Source organism: Lates calcarifer, unplaced genomic scaffold, assembly GCF_001640805.2.
Source record: "Lates calcarifer isolate ASB-BC8 unplaced genomic scaffold, TLL_Latcal_v3 _unitig_4565_quiver_948, whole genome shotgun sequence".
Classification (NCBI taxonomy): Eukaryota; Metazoa; Chordata; class Actinopteri; family Centropomidae; genus Lates; species Lates calcarifer.
In genome coordinates, this window is record NW_026116972.1 from 10,069 (window position 1) to 34,922 (window position 24,854).

The following is a 24,854-nucleotide window of genomic DNA, read 5'->3' on the forward strand; positions in this document are numbered from 1 at the left end:
GTCTTTAAAGAGACATGACAGGTTTAAGGTCAGTACCAGGGTCAGAAAAGAACTGAGATTTAATTAGAGCCAACTGACCCGATTCTTGACTAAAGACTGTCTCACTTTTATAGTAAAATATGATACAAAAATACACTTGTTTATATAAAACTGTACATGGAGTTTACAGAAGGACACAGAGTAAAGAAACATACAGTATATTACTTAGTTAAAAAGAGAAAAAGCTTCATTTACAGCATGAGCAGAGCTGGAGGAACAAGAAACTGCAACATGAAAAATAAAGCACATTCAGTACATTCAACACATTCAGCCCATAAAAACAAATGTTCTTTGATAGCACTGACATCAGCTGTGTGTTTTGCTCAGAGCTTCATCAGACTGATAGAAGTCTTTGTCTTTTCATGAACCTGATGAAACAAACACCTGTCTTCTTTCTGATTGGTCACTAATTTAATACATTCCACACATCCATCTACTTTGTATTCATTTGAATTTGGTCTCCAGTCCATTATTACACAAGTCCATCTTCTGTCTGTGCTGAGTTGATTATTTAAACCTTCACTTCCACTGTGGATTATGTTGAAGCCAATTAACATTGACCAGGACTCATTTTGTTTTAATCCAACATGTCTGCAGGAAATGTCCCAGAGTTAGACTACACTGTTTCAAACTACACATCACTATTTCAAACAGAAAACAACTTACAGCTGTGTCATACCTCCCAGGACCCTTCACTCTAAATGAATTTAACTAGTTACCTTAAGGAGCAGAGCCACGCCTCAACTCCACCTCTAACACCTGTCAAACCTACACATTATCCCTCCTTCCCTCATCCCTCCCTATTCTGCTGCGTTCTTCTCCCACGACTGAGTTCCTGTGATCAGAGTGGAGTCACGTCATGATGGAACCCCCACAGTCAGTCTGTCTCCACCCGCTCTTCAGTACGTCCTCCCAGACCAGTCTAACAGATGACATCCTTCACTACGGCCCTACACATCCACTCATCTGTCCTCAGCATCCAACACCTCCTTCTCTACTAAAACCTTTAAATGACATGTTGTTGTATCGTGTTCCTCACCAGTGAACTCACATTTAGAAAGCTGCAGTTTAACTCTCAGCTGTTGCTCCTGTCATTTCAACAGAATTGTCCAAAGGACCTGTGCAGCACAAACACTGGAACATTATTAACATATTAATGTTTGAATCATCTACAGGGATCATTAGATTCCAGTTGATTTACACCTGACAGTCAGCCTGCAGCATTCATACAACATATTGTTACTGATATTTCATAACTCACAAACACAACTTGAACTCAAGTGTGAGTAAATATACTGTGTTCATCATCCTTCCCAAATTAAAATGTCCACTGTGAAGGATTATTATAATGTTCCTCACTGGTCCTCTGATGGCAGTGATGTCCCATCATGCTGCAGTAAAGGACACTGTCCTCATCCTCTTCTGCTGATCTGGGGTCAGGTAGCAGTGCCACAGGTTAGGCAGGGTTTATCAGACGTCCCTCACCCCAGCAAGGTTTCCCAGCTCCTCCTGAGACGTTCCCAGGCCTGATGGGATCTGTAATCCATCCAGAAAGTTCTGGGTCTACCTCGGGGTCTCCTACCAGTTGGACATGGCTGGAAAATCTCCAAAGGAAGGCAGCAGAGTCTCGTCCTGATCAGATGTCTGAACCACCTCAACTGGTTCCTTTCAATGTGAAAGATGAGCAGCTCTACTCGGAGCTCCCTCTGGATGAATCTATCTCTGACCAGCAGCAAAGATCAGTAAAGTCTGTGTGTTCACACACACACACACACTCACTGTCAGCAGGAGCTTCATGTAGCTCGAGTCAACAAGATCCACATTCCAGCTTCCTTTAGTCTCTGCTGTAACACCTGTGTGAGATGAACAGTGTTCACTCTAGTGAATCAGAAACTTGTTGTACATTTGTAAAGACTTCACAGAGTGACGTCAGCTCAGTCAAGTTTCAAGGAAGAATTCACTGCTGTCTCACCTGCTGCTGGTCACTGTCATCACCTCTGCTGCTGTTGATGTTCAACCATTTGTCTTGCTTCTTCAGGTTGGTGAACCTTTTTGGTGAAACATAAACAAATAAATTAATTAACTGAATTACTTAGATTAACCAAGTATTGTCATCTACCACAGTGTACACATACATACAGTTTGAAAAAGAGAATAACAAACATACCTCTGGGGGACTGTTCTCACTCTTTTTGCTGAAAAGGCCTAAAAACAAAACCAATGAAAAACATCTTGATCAACAACATCATGACTTGATAGAAAGTTTTATCAAACATTAAACCATGATCACATTTCATCTGACTACACACAGATCTTACCTGTTAGACATTTTCTCTTCTTTATCAATATGAATACGACTACATCTGCTATTAATAACAAAGATACTACAATAACAACAATCACAATTGCTGGTATTTTTGAACTGTGTCCACATTCAACATCAGTTGTAGCAGTTCCTGGTCTGATCATCTGAAGGTTTACTGATTCACATCTGGAATGACAGAGGGACATTTTTACAGGAAAATGTATAGATACTACAAATTGACTGCAGTAAGAAACCAGGTGTGTGTCTGATGTGAAGTTTCACTTACTGTGTGTGTGGCTGACAAGATGTAAATGTCCCATTTGAAAATGTTCCATCAGTGCAGTCAGAGCACTCAGTGTCTGTGGAGGCTGTTCCTGTACAAACACACATTATATACATGTTGACAGTAGTTACTAATGAACATATATTATGAAATGATCAGAGTGTTATATGACATCATTACATGACATCAGACCTGTCTGATTTCTATTCAATAGGTTTTTAAAAACTATCTGATTATTATTATTGAAAACTAGACAATCTAAACATTCAGAAACATTTCTCTGGTTTCAGTTTACAAATTGATTGCTGATTCTTTAATAATTAGAGTTTGATGAAATGTTCTCCTGCAGTTCTTTTCTCACAGGTGCAGATAAAGAGGAGATTTATATTCAGTGTAAAGGAGAAATCACATCAGCTTCATAAACAAACCTTCTACTGTTTAACACTGAAGTTATCTAAATGGTATTAGCTGCAGTAATTTATGCAAATATTTCAGCACAGGATATTTATTCTAAAATGTTTATGCTGATCCAGACACATTTTAATGGATCATCATCAGCTAAAGTAAAACTGATCATGTTGCAGCTCTGCAGCTTTTCACTGCATGTGTGAGTTTGACAGATGATTTGGCAGCATGAGTGATTCTGTCCTGACACCTGGGCTGGTACCATACAGATTCATTTCACTCCAATGCTAATTATGATTAGCAAAGATAAGTTAATGAATGATTTTGAGCTGGTGCTGTCACTTTTGCAAGTTAAAATAACAAACATAATGACAGGCCAAAATAAAACCTGTTGGACTGAGTCTCTGTAGTTCCAACAACTCCAACAGATCAAATCACCTCAACTTCAGGAGTCACATTCTCCGTCATATCAGTAATTAACTTTATTACCTTGACAGGGCAAAAAGAGCAGGTGTGTATGTGCTAAACTGTTAGCAAGGGGCATTGAGAAAGTGAGCACAGGTCAGACAAATGGACAGGAAGCAATGATCCATTTCTTTTCCTTTGACTGTGAAGATGTTGGACACTTCTTGAAAACACAAACACAAACCAAAAGTTCCATAACTGATGGCTCCAGGTTGACTGGATGGATCAGCTGACCTGCTCCACACTGAGACTTTTATGGTTTTTATAGTTTTAAAACTTTAAAATCTAAACCTACAGTCTAATGTTAAAGTCAGAACAAGAAGACCAACCTTTTTTACTGATGTATTGTCCTGGTTCACAGTGTCTGTGTCTCTGTGCTGCCTCACAGCCTTTGTCTTTGACGTCCATACAGTAGAATCCTTCCAGTGGTTCACAAACTGTATCTGATGTTGATGTACATGAAGTCTTTATCTTCAGACCAGGATCTGTCAACACATATAGAGGTTACATATAGAGATGCAGAACTTCTATTCTGTTTTATATTCTACAGAGAAAGTGTTTTTTTCTGCCGAGATGACATCTTTAATAAATGTGATACAGTAGTTTCTCCACTCTGTGAATTTATTGGAAGACATCAGTCTAAATATGGATTTGATAGAGTGGAGAACAAAACTGCTCATATATAAAACCCAGTGGAAGTATAATTTCATTGTGGCAGGAAAAAGGAGAGATGGAGGCTACAACTAACTTCTGTAGGAGAGGTCAGTTCTATCATTACTTCAAGTCTCACTGACAACAACTTGCTTACTGCTGTTTAGATAAATAAAAATACTGACAAACTAACAAGGACACCACAGTCTCAGCTGATATCAACAGACTGACTGAGCCTCATGTGGAAAGTCTTGTGACTCTGTTATGTCGAAGGAGTCTGTTGTGACACTATCCATGTCTTCACTGGATTTGCAGTATTTCATACTTTCTCTCTACAGCCAGTCAATTATCATCAATGCTAAATCAGTAATGTGCAGTAAACTCATCAAAATGAATCAAAATGTTTTGTCTTCAAACCAAACAGTTGTCTCAATTCTTACACAGCAGTAGTAGCAATAATATACTTACTTACTGATTTTACTGAAAGTTACTGAAGTTTTTTTTTACTAATATTTAACTAAAAATATGAACAGAGATCTACCTGTGTTACAGTTTGTGCAGGGAAAACAGTCTTTAAGTCCAGTAGGTTGATTCATGTAGGTTCCCTCTAAGCAGGGCAGACAGGACGTACTTCTGAACTCTGTGCAATCTGTTTTAACACGACTTCCTGTTGAAAAGAAAATCAACAGTTTAATTTCATGCATTATGTTTCTATTGAATGACAATGTATAATGTTGAGGGTCGAGGTGACATACACTGCTGTCTACTACAGTTTCATTCTTCTCACTCTCACCACATGAAGACAAAGTTTAAAACATTCCAGCCTGTTCTTTTACTGTTGGAATTAAAGTCCAGTCAGATTCAGGTGCTTCACTGATACATTTCACTTGTGAACAGAAACAGCTCATGAAGTATGTTTGACACCTGGAAGCACAACACAGACTCCATCTGTAACTACCACAGTGAAATGTCCCTTTAACATTCAGCTGGATCTTACCAGGTGGACACTTGTGACAGCATTCATTCCCTATCTGATACTCTGCTGGATGACATGTCAGACTGTTTCCACTGAAGACTTTCATCAAAAGTATCTGTGAAGAAGAAGAAGGAGAAGAAGAAGAAGAAGAAGAAGAAGAAGAAGAGGGTTATTGTCTGGGTGAAATATTAACACTGTCAACAACTGGTCTGAATGAATCAGGCAGAGAATGTAAAGATTAAAGAAATGACTGACAGCCACCATGAGGTGACCAGAGGAGGAGGGAAGGTGAGTGGAGGAGGACGCTGCTGCCAGCCAGGACCAAAGAAGGAAGATAAAGATCTGGAGAGGAAGAAGAAGACTGAACACTGAAATGACCAAAGAACAACTGTTCTTCCTTTCTACTTTATGAGTTACAGATACTCCTTGTCTTTCTATATTCATCTACTAATTCAAAGTTAAAAAGGTACTTGGTATGAGACCAGTCCTATTCTACTGTATAACATAGTTGCTTAAGTTGTAATTATAGATAATCATGTCTTCAGTAATTTTAAATATATTTACAAACAATTTTAAACCTGCTGCGCGTTCACATGTGCATAAACAGTTCATGTGCCACAGCACTGTTTTTGTCATATTCTCCTACCACCACTTATTTTCACCTCCCACAGATGTTCACTCAGTAGAGCTGATGAAGCCTCTGATGAACAGAGAAACACCTTCACTGTCTCAGTTTATATTAGTTTCTTTCTGGACACTGAAATGACTGTGTATGAGTGACAGAGAGAGACAGAGTCAGAGAAGAAAAAGGTTTACAAACTCAGAGATGTTAAAGAGGAGGAGCAGTGACAGACATTACTGCCTGTCAAACACAAGCCTCCTGTAATGTTCTGCAGTAAACAGCTTTACCAACAGAGATGCAGCTGTCAAAGGTTTTCCTCTGGAAGTCATTTTGAAAGGCAGGTTGGTTGTTTTCAAGTCTTTATCCAAACCAGGAGGAGAACATCTGGAAACAAAGAGAAGTCATTCACTGCACTGAGCAGTAGGTAACCTGCTTACTGTGAGCGAGAGACTGAGAGGAGCCTGGTTAACTCTCACATTTCTGCTGATAATGGAGCTGTTTCTGATCATGTTTTAAACAGTCAACACACAGATGTAGAACTGGTCTGAACCAGTCTGAGCCTTTGTTTTTCTTTCCTTTGGTGAATGATAACAGGATCTTTGATTTTTCAGCTCACTGTTCAAAGTTCACATTATTAACCTTCAGCTGTTTCATTTCAAAGCTCATCCAGTCTCTCATGTCACTGAGTTTTCAGAGATCAGCTGAACAGCAACAAGTGTCTTGTTTCTGTTATTGGACGGTGTATCAGTGATAGACTGAGCTAACATACTGTAGCCTGTGTCCACACAGCACAGCTCAGACCTGTTACCATGTGAACAGAAGTTTTCCATGATAGCTGCAGTAAGATGAAAGGAATTAAACTCAGTCAAACTGAAAGCGAAAATAAAAGATTTATACAACTGAACAGACTGGAGCAGTTTCTACAGTGTAACAGTCTCTTCCTTTGAAAACATCATTAATAAAAACCAGTGTAAACCAAGCAGATATCACAGCTAGAACTAAAGATACATTATAGTCCTGACTCCTACAGCAGCGGATCAGGGCGAGGCCTCTGTTCTCTGATCGTTAGGATTGACTTTTCATTTCCATGTAAACACTTTATTAATATTGCTGCAGTAGAAGCTGCTCCACTCTGCTGCTACTGAGCTGTTACACTCTCAGACTGTTCTCTCTTCTATTAATCTACTGTATTTATGGACAGAAACATGGTGACAGGATCCGTCGAAGGCCTGTAGAGCAGTTAGCCAACCGATAAAAAAACAAAAAAAACAAACATATTCTACTGCGCAGTTTCCTGAGCTGAAACATGAAATTTCATCGCTAACATCACAGTATATTGATTCTACTGATGCTGTTTCCTGCGGGTTAACAAATAACAGCCATAGATAACACGGAGATTCAGACAACTTACCGTCGCTGGTACAGATCATAGTCTTAGCCAACTCAGTTCCGTTTAACAGCGTAAGAGTAGTTCACGTGTCATCGGAAATATGACTACTCAGTGGATCAGTAAAAATGTATTAACACTAACCCTCAGACAGCACAGCACATTCAGACTGAGTTTCTGTGTAATAATCAAAGTACAACGTCTGTGTGACACATGATCCAATATAATTAAACTGAAAAGCCTCTGTGCAGTCATTGGTCCACAAATGAAGCGGAACTGACGGAGTGTAATGATAGGACTGGAATCAGCTTCATACAAAATGAAACTAAAAAAAAAAATAAATAAAAAAAAAACTAAAACAATATAATAATATATAATAAAAATAAATAAATCAGCGTCGGCAGCTTCGTATTGTTTTCAGTGTTGAGAAGTGGATGCAGCAGTAGATCGTTGATGTAGGAACCAGAAGCTGTGGCTGTTAGTGACTAAAAGCTTAGTGACCAAACTAAAGACATGACTTGATGATTAATGTTTAACTAAACAGATCATAAAGAAGCTCGAAGACCTTTGGACTTGATCATCTCTGCACTGCATTTTCATATTTTCTCTTCTTCCTGGTGAAACTGAGACAAAGTCCATTGAACTGAAAACACTGAGATAATGTTTCTGTTATTTTGTCTTCATTAAAACAGACAGTTTACAAAGAAGGAACGTTTGGTTAAAGTCAAGTATATAGTGTATATTTAATTCAAGTCAAAAGCAAAGAGACAAAGAAAGCAGGTATTAATGATTCTTTTGTTAATGCCTTTACTTCAAGATGAGTTTACTTGTTTACTTGTGTTAAAGACAAATCTAAATAAAACCCTCCATTAATAACAGGAGACAGACAGCTGCCAAACATGAACAATAATTACTGTACAATAATGTGTCAACTTCACAGCATTCACTGAAAGAGACAGTCTGTTATTAATAACTTCAAAATTAACAGACAACATTAGCACAAGTCATTTTTAGTTTTAAAGCAGAATCAGTTATCTCAAGGCTCTTAACATGTACAGCAGGTCTTTATTAACAGAGAGAGACCCAACAGTTCTGACCATGAGCAGCTCTAGGCAACAGTGGAGAGGAACAACTTCCTTTAAGAGGCAGAACCAGACTCGGCGGCCATCTGCCTCGACTGGTTGGGTTAAGAAGGAGAGAGAGCTTAAGCCTTTTAGAACTGCAGGGGAGTTGAAATGAATACCAAAATATTAAACAAAGCTTTTTGTTGGACCCAAAGGTAGGACTCAGATACAGACAGCTGAACGGTGTAAAAAGGCTGTTTCCTGTAAAGTTGAATGACTTCATGCTGAGGCTGAGGTCACTGGAGAGAGGGACAGGCAGTGGAGTGGAGGATTTTGGCCAGGACTCATAGTTCCTGCAGAGGTGGGCGGGCAGCAGAGTTGAGGTCCAACCCAGACTGGAGGTCAGACCCAGCAGGCTGAGTACCAAGGCCTGTGCTACGATGCAGGATTTGAGGTTAGAGAGGTGACTTCAGGTTTAGCTCGGAGCTTTCAGTCTGACGATGGTGGTTCACTTCTTAGCGGGATAAATCTCCATGGTAACTTACACTAAATGGCTAATCTGCTCCAGGGCAGGTTAACATCAGGACCCGGTTTTTCAAAAGGTTTAATCCGGATAAAATTGATCCGGATTTGGTAATCCTTTTTTTTGCTATCCATGATCACGTAATCCATTTTACTTTTGAGCCGGTTTTTCAAAGCAACATTGGATTGGATCACTCTGATCCAGATAGAAACTTTTCAGGATCACCAAATCTGGATAACCAGTGCTCAAATAGGATAGGAAATCACAATGTAGGAACCACAGAAAGCCTGCAACATAACCCTTGCCTGTATTGTCCTGCACAACATCGCTACCAAGCACAATGTCCCTCTGTGTGCTGACAATGATGCACCTGAGCCCCTTGGAGACCCTGACCAACCTCCTGCATTCTGCCAGAACGAGCAAACAGGACATGCAACAAGGGACACAATAGTTAGACACTATTTCTGATTTGGATTTGTTTTGGATTTCAAAAACCAGTGATGCCATTGCTTTGTTATTCTGTTTTATCATTGCATGCATCACTAAAAAATAATCTAAAAACACAACAAAAATATCTTTGATTGTGATGAATACACATTAATTAATGACAGAATTCAATATATTATTTGTGGTCAATATTCACAGCTGTTTGGGAGATTATTTTATGATTATTTTTATTATTTTATGAGGCCATCATCATTCCTACAGGATCCCGACAGGGACAAAAGAGTTTACACTAAAGTGACAGATAAAATAGATCAGTCAAATTGTTTTGCTGTTTTTGTCTTAGTTTCCATTCTGGTTTTAAAGCAGAGCTTCTAAGAAACAAAGGGAGAGTTTATCACTCTAAATGATTACATACTTTACTACATTATAGTTACATACTAATTTTATCCACACACTGTTAAATATTTCTAATGATTAGAAATTAATATTTCATAATATTGGTTGGTTACTCTTCACAGCATCATTTGGTGAATTAAATTCATATACAGCACAGTAAAATAATAATAATCAGAATGGTTTGTGTAATGCTTCTGTTGTTTGAGCCCACAGACTGCAGAGGTAAAGTAAGAGGAAAATTTATACCTTGACTTCAAATCATTTAATCAGGGATCCAGCAGCACTTTCACACATGTGCTCACCATGACCAAACAAAACACTTTTTTTTGTCCATAACTGAAGAATTTATGTGCTAATTCAGAGTGCTTAGACTGGTTGGTGGAGGCATAAACTGTGAGGCAGTGTTTCTAGTTTTTACATAACTGGTTATACAAGCTATACCTTTTTACTTGAATGATTTACTCAGTCTCTGGGTGCTCAGTATATTCAGGTCAAACAGGATGTCACAAAAAGCAGCTGCAGAATGTCCAGATGTTCATGTACAGCTGTCAGAGGACCTGGAAGAGCCTCAGTGAGTCAAACAGTTGTTTGAAACACCTTTGCAAAACGCTGGGCTTATTGGTATTACAGTCACATATGAAAATGAGGAAAATAAATCTATTATAAAGCTTATCTTGTTTCAGGATCAACCAACCATTTACTAAGGCTCAGGAGAAAGTAGAGGATTTACAGATGGATTTATTCCAGTCATAGGGAAAGAAGTCTTTAGAAGACAGTGAAATCCCTGTGAGAAGAATTAATTATGCTGACAGGAACTGCAGCAGAAGCTTGACCTCTACTCTGATTGGTTGACCTGCGCAGCCTTCTTCTTTTAATGGACGTTTGACATGTATAATGTCTCGTCCCATCACTGTTCTGAAATGAAACTTTATTATTTTAATTATTTTTTAAAAACACTTTAGAAATCAACCTGAGCTTCCAACTACATCATTTCTTGAAATGCTTTCTAAAGTAACTTCTTTGACATTCTATCTGCTCAAAGTTTAATTTGCTGTAACATTTCAGTTCTGCAGTAAAACTACACATAATGTAATGTAAAGTGTAATCTAATGTTTATCCTACAGTTTTAACATGTCATGTTCTGTGCTGGATTCATCGTTAATGTTCAGCTTGTTTTCCCAAACTTTTCAGATCTTCCAGTTGAACTCTTTAAGCAGCACCACGTCTTCACTAACATTAACTCTGAAGCCTACAAGTACAGATTTCACATGTGAACTCTGGACAATAACCTGAGAACCAGGTCAAGACATTCTCAGGTGTGTTCACACATGAAGATATTACTCCCACATCACCACACTCTTCAAAAGTACAGATGCTTACCAGAAGTAAATATAACAGGTGCTGGAAACACCTGGAAACAGGTGGGTGCAGGCTGTGGATGCCAAACCTGGATTAAACACATCACTATCAGACAACAGCGACAAAATGAAGATCTGACAAGATTCACACTTGGAAGTATCATACGTAGAGTGGCTTATTAGAGGTGTTTACCTTCACCACCATTTTAAAAGGCGACTTTTCTTTTTGCATGATGTTTAAAAATGTGACAAATTATAACTAGAATAATATAACCATTCTAATATAACCATTCTACAGCTAGTCCCAGATATTGTTTACTCCCATTGACCTAAAGCCATTGCTCCAGAGAGATTTACTTTTTATAAATCTGGAGTGTTGAGTTCTATGTTTATTTCATTTCCTTTGACTTGTGTTCAAAAACATGTCCTGTTGTTCCAGTCTGCTGATCTTCTTGTGCCTTCATCCAGTTCAGTGCACTTCATATCAGAGGTAAGTTTGATTAACATATTAAGATCTGTAATAAACACATCATTATTACATTACAATATCTCTGGTTGAATATATGAATGCACTGTTTTTGGCTCTTAGCAGGATTCAATTTTCATTTTCCATATGTTCCAGGTCAGATCACATCATTTATTTTAAAACTGTTTAATATCATTAGACTGAGTTGATGGTTTTTGTACAGTATTTGCATATCTCTGTGTCTAGTTTTGTTATCAATATTTACGTATTGACCCTGATGATATCAGAGCTGCTTTGTGGCAGAAGTGGAATTCAATTCAACTCAATTTTATTTATATAGTGCTGAATAAGAACAAAAGTCATCTCAAGGCACTTTTCATACAGAGCAGGTCTAGACCAAACTCTTTAAAATATTTACAGAGAGAGACCCAACAGTTCCCACCATGAGCAGCACTAGGCCACAGTGGAGAGGAACAACTTCCTTTTAATCCTATTAAGAGACAAAGCTTCCCTTTAAACTTTGGTGAAAAATCTCTACGTCTCTGTCAGCTGTGGTTCCAGCTGAGGACTCTGACATTATATCATCTCCATCTAAGACTGTCACCAGTGTGCAGTCGGACCACAGCTACCTGCCAGATAGCTCTGTGAGCCTAACAGAGAATGCTCTGGTTTGTATTGCAGGTTTTGTTGTCAGGCAGGTTATGAAGAAGCTTTCATGTGATGCATGCTGTAACAGTTTGGTTTGTGAGGCTGTACCAGCATCATTTTGTTGGAAAACAGTGGAGACCTGATGATTCCAACCACGGGTACAGTCACTGTGATCTGCACAGCATAGTAGTGCATCCAGTAGGCCACTGTCTGAAGCAGCACAAACCAGCAGCTCTTTAATCCATGACATACACTGCCTTCAGAAAGTATTCAGACCCCTTCACTTAAAAAAACAAAAACAAACAAACACTTTCTTATGTTGTTGTAGGATTTCTGGAGCTCAGCCAGAGACCATCAGGTTCTTGGTCACCTCTGTAAACAAGGCCCTTCTCCCCAGTTGCTCTGTTTGCTCCTCACTATGCTCTTGTGAATCTTCAATACAGAACAATCTTTTTTGTAGCCTTCCCCAGATCTGTACCTCAACACAATCCTTTCTCTAAGCTCTGCAGACAGTTCCACCAACCTCATGACTTATTTCAATGTGGTATTTCAGTTTTTTGTTTGCAAAAAAATTTCTAAAATTATGTTTATACTTTGTCATTATGTGGTATTGAGTGTAGATTGATGAGAGATTTTTTTTAAGCTGAAACATTTCAAAATGTAAAAAAAAGTGATGGTGTCTGAATAAAGGGCACAGTATGTGGGCTTTTATTAGCTTTCAGCACAAAAGAACCTGTTTTCTCTGTCCTCCAAAGAGACTATAAATGACAGACTTAAGGTCAGTACCAAGGTTAGAAAATAACCCGTATTTACTTAGAACCAACTGACATGGTCCTTGACTCAAGATTTTTCTCTCACTTTTTCAAAAAAATATATAAAATAATTTTACAAAAGTACATTAGTTCACGTAAAAGTCTACATGGAAATGAAAGAACACACAGTAAAGAAACATACAGTATATTACTTAGTTAAAAAGAGAAAAAGTTTCATTTACAGCATGAGCAGAGCTGGAGGAACAAGAAACTGCAACATGAAAAATAAAGCACATTCAGTGGTTCAGTGTCTGTGGTAGCAACAACACATAAAAACAAATGTTCTTTAATAGCACTGAGAACAGCTGTTTTGCTCAGAGCTTCATCAGACTGATAGAAGTCTTTGTGTCTTTTCATGAACCTGATGAAGCTCTGTGATGTGCTGTCATCACCACAAACACGTGCTATTTCAGGTTGGTCACTAATTATAACATTCAACACATCCATCTACTTTGTATTCATAGTTATGAGCCATTTGAATCTGGTCCCCAGTCCATTATGACACAAGACCATCATCATAAATACATTGTTTAAAATGATACATCTGTATTTCAAATAGAAAACAATTTAGAGTTGTGTCATTTCTCCCAGGACCCTTCACTCTAAGCCACATTTAGGCAAGACAAGTTTATTTGTACAGCACATTTCAACAACAAAATCATTCAAATTGCTTTACATAACATAAAAGACATTGAGACGAAACCTAAAAGCAATGTAAGACAATATAAAAAAGCATTTAATTAATAAATAAAGAGTTAAATGGAAAATAAAAATAAGAAATATAAAAGTGGAATGGAAAATAAAAATACAAAAGTTACAGTGCCGTATAAGAAATGAGTGATTACCATGATTAATGAAAGGCAGTGGCAGTAATTGATTTTAAGAGGGTAAGGTCAACACATATCCTGGGGGCACTGACTGACTAATTTTCTTAATCTTATCAGTGAAGATGGAGGCAAATTCAATGCAGGCCCTGCTGAACAGAAGTTCAGAGCCTAATGACACAGGAGGGTTTTTGCCACCTGTTTCAGATTTCCACAACTCCCTTTTTTCTATTCTGACCGGTGTGGCATTTCTCCATGGAGATCTTTTCTTCTCAGGGACCACCTCCACCTTGGTGGGTTCAATAGCATCAATAACATTTGCGATTAGTTGCTGACTCAGCATTCACACTATTGTTCAGAAATCTTTATTTTTATCCTTCTGCCACTTTTCAGTCACTAACTACTCCTGCATACTGTCAGAATGCATACTATCAAAATGTTCAGCTTTTACAGAACATTTATTCTTCTATTCAGCTTTTTCTACTCTTTATACCTTCTAGAATATTCTGCTTTTTCTGCAAATATTTACATATTTGCTGAGTTAGTCCATAGTTATCCAACCACTGCACAGTTCTTTAGTGTCTCTGTCCTGGGGCTTGTCAACAAGGATATTAAAATCACCATCAACAAGTATTTAGGTGGCCTTAGATATTTAGGAACATAGCTTGAGAGAAGGAATTCAACTGAAGAGCCACATGTTCAAAAGAAACAAAACTTCATCAGATGTCTTCTTGCATTGGAGGGAATCATTAAACAAGATGGTAACTCCATCTCCTTTTTTATGCACTCTAGCTTCACTCATAAAACTGAAGTTGGGAGACATTGACTTGATAAGAACAGCTGGACTGCTGTCTTTAAAAGCATACACTCAAGGTTGTACTTGATAATAAAATCATTGATTGAATTTAAAAAAAAAGTTTTTTCCTGCCAAAGACCTAGTGTTTAATATAGTTAAGTTTAATGTGTTGAAAGCATTGTCTGTCCAGTTTGGTGGGATAGACTTTGGTTAACAAGGAATGAATGCTCAATTAAGATCTGCTCTTTTGCAGCTCTGTCAGTGAACTCTAGGAGGGGGGAGGAGGGGGAAACTACCTGGAGAGGAGGGCGATCCTCACGGACAGCTGTTGGGTTGGGGGTTATAGAATCTTCTTTCTCTTTGCTCTGATGTTTCTCATGATTAACACTTACTTCAAACAGTGGCTGGGGTGATTCACCTTCAGGGTTTCTGCAACTTGTGTCTTCTTCCCGTTTTGATTCCTCCTGCCCTTGGCAGTGGGTACAGATGGGTGACTCAGGAAGAAAAACAGGATAGAGATGAAGAGCTTTACTCCTGATTTGTTAAGGCAAAGTCCATCTGCCTTCAAATGTCTTTGGTCCCAGAAAAGTTGAAATTGTCAATTAGGTTCACTGAATGGATGGTATATACAGTTAACAACCATGTGTTCAGTGCCAACAATCTGATGAATCTCTCAGCTCCTCCTCTGACTGGTGGTAGAAGGCTGCTGATGACCACCTCAGCATTCAGAGAGCTGACTGGTTTCAGCAGATCAAAGTCTCTTCTCAGAATTTCAGACTGCTGCTACAACATCATTTGTCCGTGTGCAGTGTGAAGTTTTTCAGTTGGATGTGCAGCCACAATATACCAAATTCTTTCCATCATGTCAGAGAAAACAGAGTACTTTGGTGTTTTTACTGCCATTTCTTCTCACATTTTTTAAAGCAAAGTCACCCACAACCAGAGCTTTTTATTTTCTGATTTACTCTCAGTCCTTAACCTCTCCTGTGAGGATGAAAGGTTATGCAGGTCATCAGACGGGTCCTGCATTAGGAGAGCAAATCTGTTCTCCTATTCACTGTCATCCATGGCTGTGTCCTACAAAAGGAGTAAAGAGTATGATAATGCCAACCAGCCAGTCGCATCACAAAGCTCAGGCCTGTTACTCATCCTCCCATCCAGTTTTGAGTACATGGTAAAGTGGTGGTGCTCCCATACAGTCTATTTACCTCTGTTTTCTTTTCTAACCAGTGAATTTTGGTTTCCAGCTCAGTCTTCTGAAAAAATGGAGAAGACGGGCATCTTGCTGTTAATTAGCCTTGGCTAAGTACTATGCATCCAGTCACTGCAATGCAGGCTTATGCTGTTGGTAGGCCATGCTCACACTGTACTGAGGAGGTCATACAAAATATTGAAATATTGCAACAGCCACCTATGTCCACAAAAATTAGAGTTTCAGCCACTGCTTGTATTTTCTCGCAGCAAAAAAACAAGAATATCAGTAAAAATATGCAAGCAAAGGCAAGAGCAAGCAGCGAAGCCTCTCCACTGTACTCCGCTGTTACTTCAAAATAATTATCCACAGAATATATTCAGATTCTTGAGCTTCACAGCATGTGCAGCCTGACAAACAGTGGAACATATTTTGTCCTAAGTATTTGAATCAGGGTGTCAGCACTGCTGCTTCACAGCAAGAAACTTCTGGGTTCAAACCCTGGGCTTTTCTGTGCTTTTCTGAGTCTGCATGTTCTCCTTGTGTCTGAGTGAGTTTATAACTTGGATAACTTGTCCAAGTTAGGCTGACTGGTGACTGTTAATTGTTTTATATCTGTAGACCTGTAGGTCTCTAAAGGGGGTGTTCCATTTACCAAACAGTACTTTTATCTGTACCCTGCAAAGACAATGTGCCAGCACCCAACTGCATTATAACTGGACTCTGGACCACATTTACTCTGCAGTGAACAGTGTTCACTCTGTTATCTCCAGGTTGTCTCTGATCCTGAGGAGAGAGATACATTTAATTAAAGCAGAAACCTCTTGCATATTTGTTAAGGCTTCACAGAGTGATGTCAGTTCAGTCAGACAATCCTCAGTCAATAAATATTTCAATAAAGAATTCACTGCTGTCTTACCTGCTGCTGTTCACAACATGGAGTGTTCTTCTCTTCCATCTCTGTATTCTTTTTCCTTGTTTTTAGTGAAACATTAATGAATAACATTTAATTACTTTGATAAACCAAGTATTATCACCTACCACAGTGTATACATACACACATACAGAGAGTAAAAAGAGAGTAACAAATATACCTGTGTGGAAGTTCTTGTATTTCCTTTGTTGTCTATTAAAAAAAGACAATGAAAAACATCTTATTCAGCGTCATGACTTGACAGAAAGTTTTATCAAACATTAAACCATGATCACATTTCATCTGACTACACACAGATCTTACCTGTTAGACATTTTGTCTTTATGAATATGAATATGAATACTACAGCTGCTATTAATAACAAAGGCACTACAACACTGATCACAGTCACTGTCGTGTTTGAACTGTGTACTCCACATTGAGCATCAGTTGTAGCAGTTCCTGGTCTGATCAGCTGAAGGTTTATTGATTCACATCTGGAATGACAGAGGGACATTTTTACAGGAAAATGTATAGATACTACAAATTGACTGCAGTAAGAAACCAGGTGTGTGTCTGATGTGAAGTTTCACTTACTGTGTGTGTGGCTGACAAGATGTAAATGTCCCATCTGAAAATGTTCCATCAGTGCAGTCAGAGCACTCAGTGTCTGTGGAGGCTGTTCCTGTACAAACACACATTATATACATGTTGACAGTAGTTACTAATGAACATATATTATGAAATGATCAGAGTGTTATATGACTAGGGATTATAGACCGGGCCGATCATCGGCGCCGCTATTCTGCATTTTGACGCATATCGGCATCTGCCGTTTTTTTTAAACCGACGGCCGATAAGAGATCAACTTAAAACGTGGTTATTTTGGCTCTGATGCAGCCGCGTCTCTCTGTCTGCAGTCACTACTCTGTCTCCAGCATTGTCCCGCCCACAGCACACAGGTTACACACAGAGTCACAACAACAGCCAATCAGCAGTGAAAGCTGTGCATGCACAGTGCTCACACACTGAACAACTCTGCTTTTTGCACCACAATCTGGTGCTGCTCAATTGGGACTACTAATTGATTTGAGACTCACATTTCTGTGCAAATTTTATTTAACTTTGTTTTATTGACTTTATAAAACTTCAGGAAGTTATTTATTTATTTATTTAAAAATTCAGTTAACTTTATAAGATATGCTGCTGACCCTGGGAACTCCCTGCACTTTTTGCTGTGAAAGATAAAATAACATTTCAGTTATATTGAAATTTTGGAAAACGTTATTTACTGTAGAAAACTTTAGAGAGCTATTTATTTGTTTAAGTTTTCATTTAACTTTATAAGACATGCTGCTGAGCCTGGGAGCTCCCTGCACTTTCTGTTAGAATTTTAAAACAAAGATGTTTATTGTCTAAGATAAAAAAAAAACCTTTAACATGTTGCAAATCTGAAAAGCTGTTTAATAAACATATGCTTAAAGGCATTTAGACAAAGTTAAGTGTTGGAGTTTGTATCATTCAAAATTTTGACGCCAATATTTTCACTTTTACTGCAAATGAATATTGGCTCCAAATATCAGTTATCAGCCTCCTTCACTACTAATAAACGGTATCGGTATTGGCCCTGAAAAAACCATATCGGTCTATCACTATATATGACATCATTACATGTCATCAGACCTGTCTGATGGATTTAAAAAACGAATTAAAATATCATATAAATCATATAAACAATTGAAAACTGTTCATTCTTTAATAATTAGAGTTTGATGAAATGTTCTTCGGCAGCTCTTTTCTCACGGGTGCAGCGCAAGATGAGATTTTGATTCAAAGGAGAAAGTGTAAAGGAGAAATCTATTAATGTTTGACACTGAAGTTATCCAAATGTTATTAGCTGCAATGCTTTATGCAAATATTTAAGCACATGATATTTATTCTAATAAACAGAAAGAAGTTATATAAATGATATTTTAACACTTTTTAGCCAATATAACATCCATATTGTCTGGGTAACAATGGTAATGATGTAAGACAAGGACAGTGATTTATGAAGAAGGAACGTGGTTTGTTTTTTTGGCCGAATCAAACAAATAATCCTGCAAGTGTGACAGGTCTCTCATCTTTGTGATACGGAGCAATGATGTTACCATGAGAACAGCAACTTTCCTAACTGGATAAAGAAGATGGGACAGGCTGCTGTCTGTGACTCTATCCTACAATTCCCTCACCAGACATGATGCTAAAACGTCGGTTTCTGTTTTGGCACCATGTCCTATCTGACCTCTGGTGTTTGGGCTGCAGCATGGCAGATATCAGTGAGCAGTGGACACCAACAACTGAAATGCTAGCTGTACCAACAAACGCCCTGTGACACTTTCTACTCAGTGATGCACGAAAATCATGTGGGCAACAATTAAATCCCCTTTGACTACCAGACCATCAGCTTCAAGAAGCATGAGGCTCTTGAACCAGTGGTGTATCTGTGCCAGGTGGTAGACTGTGGTACAGTACATGGGTTACAGGAAATGTCAAATTTTTCAGAGCTGCTGATTTTTGTCTCAACAGCCTCAATCACTCTCAAGAGGAGAGAAGGCATGGGTAAAGACAGGTTGTCAAAAGACAAAGTTATCACCTGGCGGAAATTCCACAGTTAGTTCTAGAAATATCCTGGCCCTACTCTAAAGATTGGTACTGGGGGCCAGAAAAATTGAAAATTTATTGTTCCTTTTTTAATAATTAGAGTTTGATGAAATGTTCTTCTGCAGCTCTTTTCTCACAGGTGCAGATATTCAGTGTAAGATCACTGCTTTATAAACAAACCTTCTACTGTTTGACACTGAAGTTATTCAAATGGTATTAGCTGTAGTGATTTAAGAACAGGTTATTTTCATTATGTCTCTGCCAATCCAGACACATTTCAATGAATCAACATTGGCTAAAATAAAGCACTCCTCTGTGTTTTGTGTTGCAGCTCTGCTTTGCTTTAACACAGACAGCTCTACAATAAATAAATAAATAAGTAGATAAATAAATTTGGATGCATTATGAGTGACTCTATTCTGACTCCTGGGCTGCTAAAATACACAGATTCATTAAACTCCAGAACAGGTATGTACGAGATATGGCTATTAAATGAGACTAATGCTGTAACACAATATTATTGAACATAAACATTTTTCAATGTCTTTCTCCTTTAACACACTATCCTTCTGCATCAACACACAGCTGCTTTCAGGTCTTCCACTGATCAGAGCAGTGCAGTAGGTCTCCTTCGGACAGTTGTCTTAGAACCTGTCGTTCTCTTCTTAACTTCTGACACAGACTCAAAATGTGTTCCACATTCCATGTTTCAGATTTGATCTTAGGAAAAAGGAAAAAGTCACATGGTGCTAGATCAGGTGAATAGGGAGGGTGATCAAGCACTGTAATTTGTTTTTGGGACAGAAACTGCTTTACTGAGAGCGCAGTCTGAGCTGGCATGTTGTTTTGATGAAGAATGAAAGTATTTTTCCACAATTGTGGTCTCTTTCTTTGGACTTTTTCAATGGAGACCATTTCTGCTATCATTCTTATACTGAGTTGTCGATAATTTCAAATGATTTGTTAAATTTGTTGAATGTTTTCCGAAGTTTTTGATGTGCATGGGAACCCAGAACATTAATTATTATGGACATCCTCTCTGCCTTCACAAAATCTTTTGTACCTTTCAAACACATGTTCACATGACATGCAGTGTTCCCCATACAATATACGAAAAGATTTGGCTGCTTTTTTGTTCAATTTCACCAAAAAATTCAAGCTAATGCGTTGCTCAACTTTTAAGCTAATCATTTTCCAACGCCTTAGCAAAACCACATGCACTTTAATCAGTAGCTAGCAGTGAACTAAAGACATTACTTATTGGAGACTTACAGCAGTTGTGTGTGAATACCCAATCTTTAACACTGGGTGTGACTGTAAACTACGTGGTTTTATCCTCATAAGCGCAGTCTCATTATTTAATAGCCATACCTCGTATGTGGTAAACTGTTAGCAAGGGGCATTGAGAAAGTGAGCACAGGTCAGACAAATGGACAGGAAGCAATGATCCATTTCTTTTCCTCTGACTGGGAACTTTCAGACAGTCTAAACTTGGACACTTCTTGAAAACACAAACCCATTAAATGTTACACAGGTCTTTTGTACCATAATCTATTAAAATTACTTTTTTTCTTTTACACACTCTGCACATTGTAACCAATCAGCTTCTGTGGTTTTCCTCAGCGCAGTCAGACAATCATCCAAAAGTTCCATAACTGATGGCTCCAGGTTGACTGGATGGATCAGCTGACCTGCTCCACACTGAGACTTTTATGGTTTTTATAGTTTTAAAACTTTAAAATCTAAACCTACAGTCTAATGTTAAAGTAAGAACAAGAAGACCAACCTTTTTTACTGATGTATTGTCCTGGTTCACAGTGTTTGTGTCTCTGTGCTGCCCCATGTCCTTTGTCTTTGACGTCCATACAGTAGAATCCTTCCAGTGGTTCACAAACTGTATCTGATGTTGATGTACATGAAGTCTTTATCTTCAGACCAGAACCTGTCAACACATATAGAGGTTACATATAGAGATGCAGAACTTCTATTCTGTTTTATATTCTACAGAGAAAGTGTTTTTTTCTGCCGAGATGACATCTTTAGTAAGTCTGATACAGTAGTTTCTCCACTCTGTGAATTTATTGGAAAACATCAGTCTAAATATGGATTTGATAGAGTGGAGAACAAAACTGCTCATATATAAAACCTAATGGAAGTATAATTTCATTGTGGCAGGAAAAAGGAGAGATGGAGGCTACAACTAACTTCTGCAGGAGAGGTCAGTTCTATCATTACTTCAAGTCTCACTGACAACAACTTGCTTACTGCTGTTTAGATAAATACAAATACTGAGCAAACTACAGAGGACACCACAGTCTCAGCTGATACTAAAGCCTAAAGCCAATGATATGAACTGAAATGAACTTGTCATCATGCAGAAAGTCTTGTGACTTTGTAGGAAGAGTCTGTTGAAAAAAAGTCTTCACTCGTCTTTCTGTCCACATGCAGTCAATTATCATCAGTGCTAAAACAGTAATGTGCAGTAAAAAAAAATTCTCCATCTTCACGATGACAATGTCAAACCAAACCTTTACAGTTGTCTCAGTTCTTACACAGTCGGACTTGCAGTAATACACCTACTTACTGATTTTAGATCTGGGCTTAGACATAAGTTTCTACTAATAATTAGACAATATGAACAGAGATCTACCTGTGTTACAGTTTGTGCAGGGAAAACAGTTTTTAAGTCCAGTAGGTTGATTCATGTAGGTTCCCTCTAAGCAGGGCAGACAGGTAGTACTTCTGAACTCTGTGCAATCTGTTTTAACACGACTTCCTGTTGAAAAGAAAATCAGTTAGGGTTAGGGTTAGTTTAATTTCATGCATTATGTTTCTATGGAATGACAATGTATAATGTTGAGGGTCGAGGTGACATACACTGCTGTCTACTACAGTTTCATTCTTCTCACTCTCACCACATGAAGACAAAGTTTAAAACATTCCAGCCTGTTCTTTTACTGTTGGAATTAAAGTCCAGTCAGATTCAGGTGCTTCACTGATACATTTCACTTGTGAACAGAAACAGCTCATGAAGTATGTTTGACACCTGGAAGCACAACACAGACTCCATCTGTAACTACCACAGTGAAATGTCCCTTTAACATTCAGCTGGATCTTACCAGGTGGACACTTGTGACAGCATTCATTCCCTGTCTGATACTCTGCTGGATGACAGGTCAGACTGTTTCCACTGAAGACTTTCATCAAAAGTATCTGTGAAGAAGAAGAAGAAGAAGAAGAAGAAGAAGAAGAGGGTTATTGTCTGGGTGAAATATTGACACTGTCAACAACTGGTCTGAATGAATCAGGCAGAGAATGTAAAGATTAAAGAAATGACTGACAGCCACCATGAGGTGGAAAATGACCAGAGGAGGAGGGAAGGTGAGTGGAGGAGGACGCTGCTGCCAGCCAGGACCAAAGAAGGAAGATAAAGATCTGGAGAGGAAGAAGAAGACTGAACACTGAAATGACCAAAGAACAACTGTTCTTCCTTTCTACTTTATGAGTTACAGATACTCCTTGTCTTTCTATATTCATCTACTAATTCAAAGTTAAAAAGGTACTTGGTATGAGACCAGTCCTATTCTACTGTATAACATAGTTGCTTAAGTTGTAATTATAGATAATCATGTCTTCAGTAATTTTAAATATATTTACAAACAATTTTAAACCTGCTGCACGTTCACATGTGCATAAACAGTTCATGTGCCACAGCACTGTTTTTGTCATATTCTCCTACCACCACTTATTTTCACCTCCCACAGATGTTCACTCAGTAGAGCTGATGAAGCCTCTGATGAACAGAGAAACACCTTCACTGTCTCAGTTTATATTAGTTTCTTTCTGGACACTGAAATGACTGTGTATGAGTGACAGAGAGAGACAGAGTCAGAGAAGAAAAAGGTTTACAAACTCAGAGATGTTAAAGAGGAGGAGCAGTGACAGACATTACTGCCTGTCAAACACAAGCCTCCTGTAATGTTCTGCAGTAAACAGCTTTACCAGCAGAGATGCAGCTGTCAAAGGTTTTCCTCTGGAACTCATTTTGAAAGGCAGGATGGTTGTTTTCATGAGCTGAGGAGACCATCTCACTGAGATCTGGAGGAGATCTTTATCCAAACCAGGAGGAGAACATCTGGAAACAAACACACCACATCAGTAGCACAAGTATCAGGCGTGGAGTTGAGAGAGAGCTGGGTTCTTATACAGCAGGTAATGAGATGAATGAAGAAGAGTGTCAGGCTCCACCAGCTGTGCCCTGTCCCTGCCAATGAAACACAGACACACACACAGAGGGGAGGAGACACAACAGGAACAGACTGGGGAAACAACACAGACAGGAAACATTATGAAATTCAGCTGGAGCTGCAACAAAAGTGATTTGTATCTGATGTTTTTTTCCCACTAAAACATCTACAAAACAAAAGAACACACACACATTATTCATTCCAGAAGATTAACGTCTGGACAGAAGATGTCTCAGATCTCTGCCAGTGTGGACATGTGCAGCACAGCTACTGGAGGAACTTGGTTGTTTATTGTTTAATGGGTGTGTTCAATAAAGACACAAAAGATTCTAATAGTTTGTGTTTGTCTGTGATGTTGAATGAATGAATAAGCCATGGGTGGTAGATGCTGCTGCACAGAGCAAGAAAAACAGTCAGACAGCTCAGTAGGTCTGTTACAGTTTGTCTCTTTTGTTTTGAAGCATCGTTCAAAATAAAAGTGTTTAGTTTAGTTGATTACAAACCTCTGCAAACAGGAAAACTCCACGCTCCATAACACTGATAACTGATAACACAGTGAAGTGTTTGACAGTCGCCATAATAAGTTTGAGAAATGAAACAGTTTTGGTCTTGAATGGAAAATGCAGCATTAGATTTCACTTCTGTTACACAGGTCATGGTTTTCTTATGTTGTTGTAGCTGACTGACAATGTCAAATAAAACCATACAGTACTGTGCAAACAAGACAAGACACAAAGAGCATGGTCTCACACAGGAAGACAGGTGTTTCCAGATGTGCTGTCCAAGCTCTTCTGAGGAAAAAGAAAGTAAGAAGTGGTCTTTATGGAGGACTTGCAGCCAGAAAGCCTCTGATGTAGAAACAGAGACAAGAGACTCAGCTATGCATGAAAACACAGGAACTGGGCAGCAGCTGCTCTGGACTGATGAGACCAGATCTGTTTAATCAGGAACCAAGTAATTATTATCTCAATTATTTTAATTAATTAATTACAATTAGTGGGACTGTTCTCCTCTTTTTACTCTGTAATTACACAATAAGAAAAAGGTTTTAATTAGTCAAAACATGTAAATGAAATACAATTTGTTCCCATGTTTTAACTATTTTGTGCGCACATTTTGACTAAATGTAATGGGACCTGACACTGTGTGTATCAGGCACACAGCAGAGCAGGACTCCAAATGCAGGACTCAGACAAAGATCGCAGATCAGGTTCTTTATTATAAGCAATAGTATGGTACACGAGAAGGCAATCCGATCAGGCAACGGTATCCAAAAACAACAGGCAAAATCCAGAATAGGTAGAGACACTGACTAAATACACCTAGACAAGGAGATAACGACACACAGGTGAAACACATTAGGGCGGGGACAGTAATCAAGATGAGGAAGTA

The 24,854-nt window shown here is 38.5% G+C and overlaps 1 protein-coding gene and 1 long non-coding RNA gene across 14 annotated transcripts; both read right to left on the reverse strand.

Moving 5' to 3' along the window:
- Positions 1–90: 90 nt before the first annotated feature.
- LOC108900657 (tumor necrosis factor receptor superfamily member 14) lies at positions 91–23,385 on the reverse strand. Of its 13 annotated transcripts, none has more exons than XM_051068454.1 (10): positions 22,971–23,194; positions 22,557–22,650; positions 5,146–5,239; positions 4,690–4,815; positions 3,827–3,982; positions 2,631–2,718; positions 2,358–2,530; positions 2,207–2,244; positions 2,012–2,087; positions 91–1,892 (listed from the first exon to the last, which is right to left on the reverse strand). In XM_051068454.1, the coding sequence occupies exons 2-9, from the start codon at positions 22,563–22,565 to the stop codon at positions 2,031–2,033; spliced, it is 741 nt and encodes a 246-aa protein (XP_050924411.1). In that variant the 5' UTR covers positions 22,566–22,650; positions 22,971–23,194; the 3' UTR covers positions 91–1,892; positions 2,012–2,030. The 13 variants fall into 13 exon arrangements, with proteins under 13 accessions (XP_050924411.1, XP_050924412.1, XP_050924409.1 ...); XM_051068455.1 differs by having other exon boundaries at positions 22,955–23,194; XM_051068452.1 differs by lacking the exons at positions 3,827–3,982; positions 4,690–4,815; positions 5,146–5,239 and adding exons at positions 21,002–21,157; positions 21,866–21,991; positions 22,335–22,428 and having other exon boundaries at positions 22,971–23,190.
- On the reverse strand, positions 12,721–16,403 carry LOC108900659 (uncharacterized). The gene is made up of 2 exons (XR_001963779.2): positions 15,676–16,403; positions 12,721–15,544 (listed from the first exon to the last, which is right to left on the reverse strand). It is a non-coding gene; the product is annotated as an uncharacterized LOC108900659 (long non-coding RNA).
- Positions 23,386–24,854: the final 1,469 nt, after the last annotated feature.